A 9935-nucleotide genomic window follows, 5' to 3' on the forward strand; every position below is an offset into this window, starting at 1 on the left:
GACTTATTTATTTATTCGTAGTGATAAAATGATTGTTTGCGCACGCTTTAAAAGAACACTAAGGGGCTGTTTCACCATCCATTGATTAGTGTTAAGTGACGGTTAAATGCGATGCCGTCTCCGTCTATTCGAACAAAACAAATAGAGACGGCATCACATTTAACCGTCACTTAACACTAATCAATGGATGGTGAAACAGCCCCTAAAAATGTTAATAATGTTACACTATATTGTCGATTAAGTATCAATTTCTTGACTTATTTTTATTAAATTATTTTTATTAAACTAAGTAATTACCTATGATGACTTGTTATAGGTAGTAAAGATATGTCCTCAATAATACAATAAATAAAATGCCTGCAATCCCAATTTATTTTTTCAACAAAGTAACTTCGGACAATCGGGCACTTTACTACTAACCTTAGATCTTGATGATCGTCCTGTTCAAATATTTGATCGTGGTCCTCTTGTGAAAGATTGAGCTCGCTAAATTGCTGTTCCACGGAGTTGGCCATTGCACTTCAATTATCAACACAAATATTGAACGGTATAATACTGTACGATTAGAACGAGTATAATTGACACCACTTGTTAACAAAAATTGATCACGTCAGTTAAAATCCTGGGTTTGTTGCGTAGCGGTAACAATTACAAGGGCTATATCGCCCAATATTCACTGGTTGTGGTTATTTAATTTTATCAGTTGCCTTGTAATAATGCCGCGCTTTCAGAACAGTGATTGATTAGTATAATGCGATAACGCTGAACTAATGCGTAGCGTGTGTATTTGTTTCTCCCGGTGTTATGCCTCTGCCGGTAGAGTTACTACACGTGGTTGCTTGGGATTCAATGGATCTGTTTATTTTCGTATTACATAATACGCGTGGTCTGAAGTGGGCAAAGCGCCGATCGGAATGGATGGAACGGCACGGAAACGGAATGTGATCGTGGTGGCGCTGGCGGTATCGGCGGACAGCGGCGTCGCTTCGCCGAGCGAGCGGCGGCCTCGCTCGGGGAACGATTCGGAGGGAAGGGATGGACGCGAGTTGCACGTGTGCGCCGCCGTGCGTTCGGTGCGCAGGCTATCAAGATCACTTCTCAACTGAACCGAGTAGAGTAGAGCTGCGTCCCCCCAACTCCAACTGACGTGGCACTCTACGTGTGTGACTAAACGAACGCGAACGAGAACGACGCCGAGTCGATTCTCTGTGCATCCATTTCGTGCGGATTTTGTTGGAGAATGCGCGCGCTGGGCGTGGTTCTGCTCGGGGCCCGAGGGGCGAGCGCGGTACAGTACACCAGTGAGGCGCATCTATCGATTTAATTTACTATATCGAATCTCGTAACAGGTGTTTTTTCAATTAGGATTTTTTATTTAACGCTTACCACACGAACTAAGGACTGAACTCAAATGCAGCATCTGCCTCATAAAAAGTGATATTTCTTATACATATTTGTAGTTGAAAGTTAAAGTCTCATCAAGATAACCTTTTTTTTTTAACCGTAAACATATTCAGTGCCTCAAACCCATTTCAACATTTTTCTGACTTCTACCCATTGCCTGAACACTTCTGTGCGTTGATAGGTATAGACGCTGTATTTATTATTACTATGAAACGCTTTGATTGCTTTTAAGCGTTTAAGGCTAGTTCAACCAACCAAACCAATACTTATCGTCATCATCAGTCGGAATTGTCAAGTGTTAAAGAAAGGCCTTCCCCTTAGAACGCCACAACACAATGAACAAGTCACCACTAGAGTATTTTAAAATTTACGGTTGCCTACAACTTCCGCGATATTGAACTGGGCCCGGGGGAACTGCGGCCCAAGCCCTCTCATTGTGAGAAACGGACTGCCCAGCGGTGGGACATATATAGGCTGGGATGATGATGATGATGACTTGCATTGCTGTTGATGATCAATACACATACTAATAAATTTACAGCCTCTGCGTGCAATAGGTACAACGAAACTCGCACGCACGATTTATTTTCTTTTCCCAATGGAAAAAATGTTAACAAAGGTGTTGCCGCTATCAAAAAACATTTGCAGAATTCAAGATATTTTATTCTTCCCACATTTGCCAGAAATCGACTTCCATTCATTTCTTAATCTAGATAAAATATTGTAATTTACTGATGAAAATCTTTACTTTGGCATTTACACTGATATATTACATTATTTACAAAGAGAGTACTGTTTTCGTATGCATAATTTATTTGTTGTCCTGGTATTACACCCGGGTTTTTATTTTAAGCTGTGGGCCGCTCGACGCGAGACGGAGACGTCACTCAATGTTCTAACATTCGAGACTGAATTCGTAATCGTTTTCCAGCGACTCTTGTCCTGTTATTGTTCCTGGTATTATTTTACTGTCGACATTGTTGTTATATTTTTATTGTAGTTAAATTGTGCATCGTTACGTTTTCCGGTGTTTTTCGTGTATTTTTATATGAAAGGATGGACTCCGGTCCAAGTACTTTTCGGTCAAACGAAAGACGACTTATAAGTTGTCTCCCGTAAAAACGGCTCTTTTATCGAAAATAGAAAAAAATATAGTAACAACAGAACTTTATATAATATTTCTAGCGGGTCCATACCTTGAAATCCCCTGAAAAGTCACTGACAATGACGAAACTTTGTTTTCATTTTTTCCGTGGGATTAAAAATCCGGGATTACTTCTTATTACTCCTACCTACCCTACTTGCCTATCACGCGCACCGCGCACGCCTGCCTGTCCTTCCTACCCATTTTACCAGAATTATCACTATATAGAAAACAGTGAGTCAGTTTTAGTCGGCTGTCGCTCTCAGACGCGGACCTATTAAATTGAATCTTACATTTTCATTTTTCTTAGATTAACCGGTACCTATCTTATCGGCATTAGTGAAGCAAAGTCTAATCACTTATCACTAAAACCAATAGCAGTTCGTGAAGTACATTTGTTACTAGGTCCGTGCCACGGCGCCCCGCGCCCATGCGTTTTCCACAGCGTTCGCCCGGGGCCCGCGGAGGGCGGTCGCCCGGCACCGCCTACTTCGTCTGGTACAGGCGTCATCCGCCTCGTGTCCCGCTTCACCTTAAAATTAAGTAGTCGAGACGTAGATTCAAGGAGAGAAAACGCCCTTCAAACAGCTCAGTTTTGTAGACAACCCTCGTTCCGTGCCTCCCAAATTCCCAATCCCGACCATCCAACAAACCGCGGCTCACTATTTTAACAGACAGTACCAGAAAAAAAAAAGAGCAAAAGGGAAATGAACAAATAGAAAAAAAAGGAAACGGGATTACCTGCCTAAAATGTAATTGGTAGCAATAAAGGAAAGGATTAATTATTATTAGTGAGTTGGTGCGAGGCGACGTGAGACAAGACTGTGCCGGGACGGGCGCGCCGGGCGCGGGCGGCGGCGCATTAACGCACATGCACGAGGGGCGACTGGCGCACCGCGATTAATCGCACACCACCATAACTCGCTCATTTCTACACAACAATACTACCGCAACGCTACTTGCCAACCATTAAACCATTTATTTTTGCCTCCATTGACACCGTAGGTAGGTAGGTATTTGACGTATTTTTAGATTAGAAAAATTGACGCATAAACCAATATTACTTACTTAATAAAATATACCTACCTATTAGATTAATTAAGAATTCCTTAAAAAAAATAAGACAAATAAATGTGAAAAAATTGATTGCGATTTTGATACCTCCTTACTTAGCTACCTATTATACCTATTTTAAATAGTTTTGACTGAAATATTTATACCTATTACTCGATTTGTTGATTGATCACTTGCTACTTACATTTATCATTTCACTAGCTTTTGCCCGCGGCTTCGCCCGCGTGGAATTCAGTTATCGCGCGCTGTTCCCTCGGAAACTGCATTATCCCGGGAAAAAAAGTAGCCTATGTCACTATCTGGCCCATAGGCGTTTCGGAGGAGTTAGGTTACAAACACTGTGAAATTAGACATACATAAGCAAAAAACGGCAAAAAAACAGTTTGTTGTATGGGAGCCCCCCTTAAATATTTATTTTAATTTAATTATTTATTTTTAGTGATTATACATACCTGGGGCCGTTATTAATATCAAGCAAAAAACGGCAAAACAATCACGTTTGTTGTATGCCATGGGAGCCACCCTTAAATATTTATTTTAAGTATTCTGTTTTTAGTTGGTAGGTATTTGTAGTTACAGCGGCCACAGTAATACATAATCTGTGTAAATTTCAAGTTTCAAACTTTTACAAATTACAACTCAAGAGATAGAGCCATGTGACAGACGGACCGACTGACAGACACACATCGGAGTCTCAGTAATAGGGTTCCGTTGGCACCATTTGGGTACGAAACCCTAAAAATAATCAAATACCGTATTAGAGGATGATGTAGTATCATGAAAACATTAATAGGTAAGTACATACAGGCTTGGCCAAAAGTACCTATTGAGCACCTATAACTTGATAGGATTACGCTGGTTTATCTACGCAAGGTTTAGATAAAAATCATTTTAACTACTGGATCACTTCTATATATTGACAGAATTATTATTTAGTTGACCCTCAATGTACTCTTTTACAACCAGCAACTTTTGGCCGATTAACTGTATCCCACCCCCAAGTACACAGTGGCTCCCATAAGTTTTTTTTTCTAAATGCTGCATTGAATAATCCCGCCCGGATACGCGATGGTATACGCGATAATATTAAAGAAATCTTCACCCGACAGTCGAGCCGACACGCTTTATACGCTGCGACTAGGCTGCGACACATTAACGTTTTGCATGACAATACGACAAACAGTCTTTCATTCGTGGGACAAACCAATCTTAAGAAGAAGACTACTAATCATTCAAGGCGATCTAGTATCAGTTCTAGAGGCCGTAAACTGAATTTTGTCGATTCCGCTTATTTTTACGCGACTTAATACCAGTTACCAGATTTTCCATTACTTTTAATGCATATATGCGTTAAATATCCTTGCAATTATGATCTAATTAATGTATGGGTACATTTTTGGGGTTCCGTAGTAAAAATGGCAAAAACGGAACCCTTATAGTTTCGCCATGTCTGTCTGTCTATCCGTCCGCGGCTTTGCTTTTATATGTAAACTATGCCAACAAAATGGTACAATAAAAAATATAAAAAAAAAAATACAGTACCGTAGACGTAAAGTGGGGGTGATTTTTTTTTCTCATCCAATATCGGATATCGTTGGAAAGGTATTTTAAAACCATTAGGGGGTTGCTACAACGACTTTTTGATTCAGTGATATGTTTGCAAAATATTCAACTTTAAAGTGCAAATTTTCATTAAAACATAAACTTGGAATATTCCGTACAAAATACGAAATCCTTAGAAAAATATTACTAATTTTTTTCGTAATGGCTGCGGAACCCTATTCCGGGCGTGTCTGACACGCTCTTGGCCGGTTTTTTATTTAAATAGTGAAACCCGAGGAAGCCAAGTATTCTAGAATTTACCCACGCGCAAAGCGAGTGGTTCAAATCAAGAATCCTGAGCGTAGCAGAGGGTTAAGTACATTTACATACAAGGCACTTCACAGCCGCGCGAAACAATTTTTCATCTCACTACAGCGAGAAAAATATGGAAGAAAATAAATGTAATATTTCTATAACTAGAATAAGTAGATAAGTTTTCTATTATAAATTATTTTAATTTACCTATAAAAGTAAGTACTTAAAAAAATGAATGAAAACAACTATTAATTTAATTCCTTAATAATATTATTGTTAAAAATAATAAGTACCAATGCGATGCCTTCCTAAATATTAAACAATGTTTAACAAATTGCGTTTCAGAACGTGTCATTTCATTAAGTACTTTTTTTCGGGTGTATTCTGAATTTGTATCAACTTTCTTTATATGCGGCTGGCACGACTTAAGTGGTCTTTTTATTTTGTTATAATTTAAGCATTTCAATTTATGTTACATATACAAACAAATTATACGTACTTAACATACTAATAAAGTCAATAATTAATTATTGTTCTAATTAGAAAGGCCAATTCATTAATGAACAAACAATTAACGCACCTACGCCGACTAAGGATTTTGACAGTAGGAAATATTATAGCGTGAAACGTAGCACAATGACAATGACGATGGCCGCGGCCGTGACCGTTGGCGAGGCGAGGCCACACCGGAATATCTTATCTAGCCGTGGTCACTGACACATTAAATTACGCAACAAATGCCCGCCACACGAATGTTAGTGTCCGATCGAAGCATTTTCTTGTCGAATCGGAAACTCAAGGTTCGGTTTTGGCTCTAGTTTCAAACGAAACTACTAAAATTATTGAATAATGTCGGTGGGCCGTTCTTTCTTGATATTATGAAAAAATTAAACAGGTAAGTATAATTCGTGTTCCTAGGCGGTAGGTAATATAAATAATTATTTCCAATTTTCCATTATTCCACGAACAAGCAAGAACTTCACTTCTCTGAGCTATTGGCTAGCGGAGTCGGGTGTGCTTCACCATTGCCGGCTATGCCGAACTCTCACGAAGCAAGCCGAATGAGATCCGAAAGTACAATGTTTGTACAGTCAGTTCATGAACTTGTGAGTAAGAATATGATCAAAAATGATCTATGCCGTTAACAATAGAATCGTGTTCAGATATTTTTATATAAGTTTATGAGCTTGACTGTACTTAATTAACCTGTAGTAAATTTCGGCGCGGCCAAAAGGTTCGGTAGTTTTTTGGTCGCAAGGTGATTTTTATGAGGAAGTCGCAATAGTCGGTCGAACATTCATTGTAATAATTTATAAGAATTACAGCTATGCATTACTGTCGAACTGCTAACAAGTGGAAATCTCTGCCTATATCTATGATACGTCCTGATTTTATTTATTACAACCCAAGTAACTGAAAAATTATTATTTACCTACCATAAATCCATAAATATTATTATCCTCCTATAAGGTATTGAATAGGATTTCGCTCGTGATCTATAATCACAAAAGTAATCAGCAAACAAATCAGAAAGGCATTCTATAACTGTAGTAATCTTGACATTATTGATTATAGTTATTCTATTTGAACAAGGAAGACTCCAAAATCCAAACAGGTCGGAGTGCTTGGCTCGCAGGCCCATTCCCACCAAACACAGGTAAAATTCGGTCAATACATACAACGCAGGCACCATTTTTTGCAGTTCTATTATATACCTGCGTCAATATTTTTTTCTTGTTTTCTACGACAGTAGAACGGCAAAAACATGCGACAGCATTAAGTTCTATAACAGGTTATAAGGTTATAGTACATATTGCATTAAGGAGCGTAAGAAGGGGACACACACGACTCCAAATTACAAATAACTATTGAAATCTAGGCAAGCATCTATTTAACAACTTTGTTAGAAATTATAATCAATCAACATTATAAATAAAGAAATGGAATGCAAACTAGATTCGCTCACATGTTCCTTATTTTGATCTTGATATTTTAATTGTACGTTTCCAGTTTTGTATTAAGTTAAGCTAAGCAAATCCTTGCTAATCTAATATTCATTCTAATTCTAACGGCAACGGGCAGCTGTGCTGTGCCCTGGCTGGCGCGGCCGGTTGTACTGACAACCGACCCCTCTAATATCAAAAATACACATTACAACACTCTCGAGGTCGCATTGTGCCAGCACACCAGCTGCTAGGGCCTCGTAATTTAAGCTCAAACATAACTTCGAAATGGGCCATCCCTACCATTATTGAACTAATGCCTACTATGCATCAATCACATCCTTGAAACTGGCTTTTAATAGTAGACTGTATCACAAAGGATTAAAAGGTTATTTTTACGGTGAGGACGTTATTTTGTATCCTAAGCTGAGCGAGCGATTCCAGAATAGAATCTTGAGCGCAGCGAGGGATTATAGGCATAGCTCCGTCATCGCAAAAACATTGCAACACGGCAATAGAACAAGATTAATAGAGTCGTAATAAGTACAGTACCTACCTATTTATATTTTTCAATACCTACATTTATAACGGTAACCCAAAATTGACCTATGTTTGTGAAGGTAAGTATTTCCATTAACATTAACCGTATCTAAATTCAACATAATTAAATAAATAAAAATATTGACAAGATTATTTTCTAACTGTGACAAAACTGTTTCAGGAATGCCACGTTGACATAACTATGACCGATATGCAGTGCTTGCACTGTTCTGTTTCCAGTGTAAGACCGCCGGTGATGCCCTAATGGTTTTAAAATACCTATCCAACTATACCCCACACTATAGGGTTGGAAGAGAAAAAAAAATCACCCCCACTTTACTTCTATGGGTCAACCCTAAAAAAAAATTTTTTTTCACTTTTTTATTGTACCATTTTGTCGGCATAGTTTAAATATATATCCGTGAAAAAATACAGCTTTCTAACATTGATAGTCCCTGAGCAAAGTCGCGGACGGACTGACAGACAGACAGACAGACATGGCGAAACTATAAGGGTTCCGTTTTTGCCATTTTAGCTCCGGAACCCTAAAAAAGGTCAAATGTTAAATTATGAAAATATCCGCTTGAGTTTGTCATAACCTTAGATATTACGACTATATTGTATCTTGTTCTATTTCGATATCAGATATGGCATACTTATATCTGTTTTTGCGATGACCTGTCCGAGCTATGATCAAGTTATAAGCAGGTAGAACCGTGAGCGTAGCGAGTGCTTCAAAGTACGGCGCCGGTGGAAATAGTAGATTGTATTAAGAGGGAGCAAAATTTTGTTTTTATTTTACGGTTAGGGTTTACGGTTGTTTCTGAGCCGAGTGAGCGATTCTAGAGTAGAATCCTGAGCGCAGCATCCCAAGCATTATTATTTTCCTGCTGCATGATGCACTCTTCTTTTTATCCCCCCTATGAAAATATTATATACTAATTCAAATTCAAATCATTTATTCAGTAAATAGGCGCAATGGGCACTTTTACACGTCATTTTTTTACTACCAGCGCTTTCGGAAAGACCATCATTGCCAAGAAGAATGCGCCGCAAGAAAGTTGGCAGTCATTTTTTCAAAATAAAATAATTCCGAATAAAATACTTAAAAACTACAGTATACAATTAAAGAAAAAAATATAAAATAATAATAATAATAATAATACAGGGACGTATGGGGTCCAGTCCAATATATATATGGGATACATATATTTTCGCTGGATTTAACTTTATATTGAATGCTTGCAGCATGTGGGGCACTACATTGCGCATTACCCGACACGCTCTTAGCCGGTTATACATACTTTTTTGTTTTATTTTGGGTGACTTCGCTATGGATTCAAACAATAATGCCCCTATATTCTATCTCCATCTCTGTAGGTAGGTATATTAGGGACAGTAAGTAGGGTAACGGTTAAAATTATACAAAAAAATGCTTGATAATAAAAGTACGAGGTCGTTGGAAACGTTAGAAGGCAGCCATCCCGCTCACGTTTGCGAACGACGCCGACCCTCCGAAACAGAATTAATTGGTGTGATCAGGTTTGAAGCGTTATATGCTTTTATTATGTAACACATATAATATATGCTAAGTTACTACTAAAGTATAGAAAGTAAAGTATACATTATTTATTATTTTATACACTTTCTTTTAATTCAAGATGTATGTACATATTAGTTCTGCCAAGGATGCACGTGCAGGAAAGACGTTATTTCAATATTTCAAATAACTAAACAAGATATATAAAAAAGGTGGAAAACCCTGACATTTTTAATAATAATAATAATAATAAAGATTATTTGCCAAACAGGTACAATTGTAGACGGTAAACTTAATAATAGAAACCTTGTTTGTTTTGGCGTACAAAATTTTATAGGATTTTTTAATAATATTGTTACTAATGTTAATTATGAAGCAGTAAGTACGAGTGTATATATATATATATATATATAAGCCATAGCGTCAAATATAT

At 37.8% G+C, this 9935-nt stretch overlaps 1 protein-coding gene across 1 annotated transcript; it reads right to left on the reverse strand.

Annotated features, from left to right (window-relative positions):
- Positions 1-327: 327 nt before the first annotated feature.
- Positions 328-3583, reverse strand: LOC141439582 (uncharacterized). The gene is made up of 2 exons (XM_074103877.1): positions 3290-3583; positions 328-3080 (listed from the first exon to the last, which is right to left on the reverse strand). The coding sequence occupies exons 1-2, from the start codon at positions 3419-3421 to the stop codon at positions 2904-2906; spliced, it is 309 nt and encodes a 102-aa protein (XP_073959978.1). The 5' UTR covers positions 3422-3583; the 3' UTR covers positions 328-2903.
- Positions 3584-9935: the final 6352 nt, after the last annotated feature.

Source organism: Choristoneura fumiferana, chromosome Z (assembly GCF_025370935.1).
Source record: "Choristoneura fumiferana chromosome Z, NRCan_CFum_1, whole genome shotgun sequence".
Classification (NCBI taxonomy): Eukaryota; Metazoa; Arthropoda; class Insecta; order Lepidoptera; family Tortricidae; genus Choristoneura; species Choristoneura fumiferana.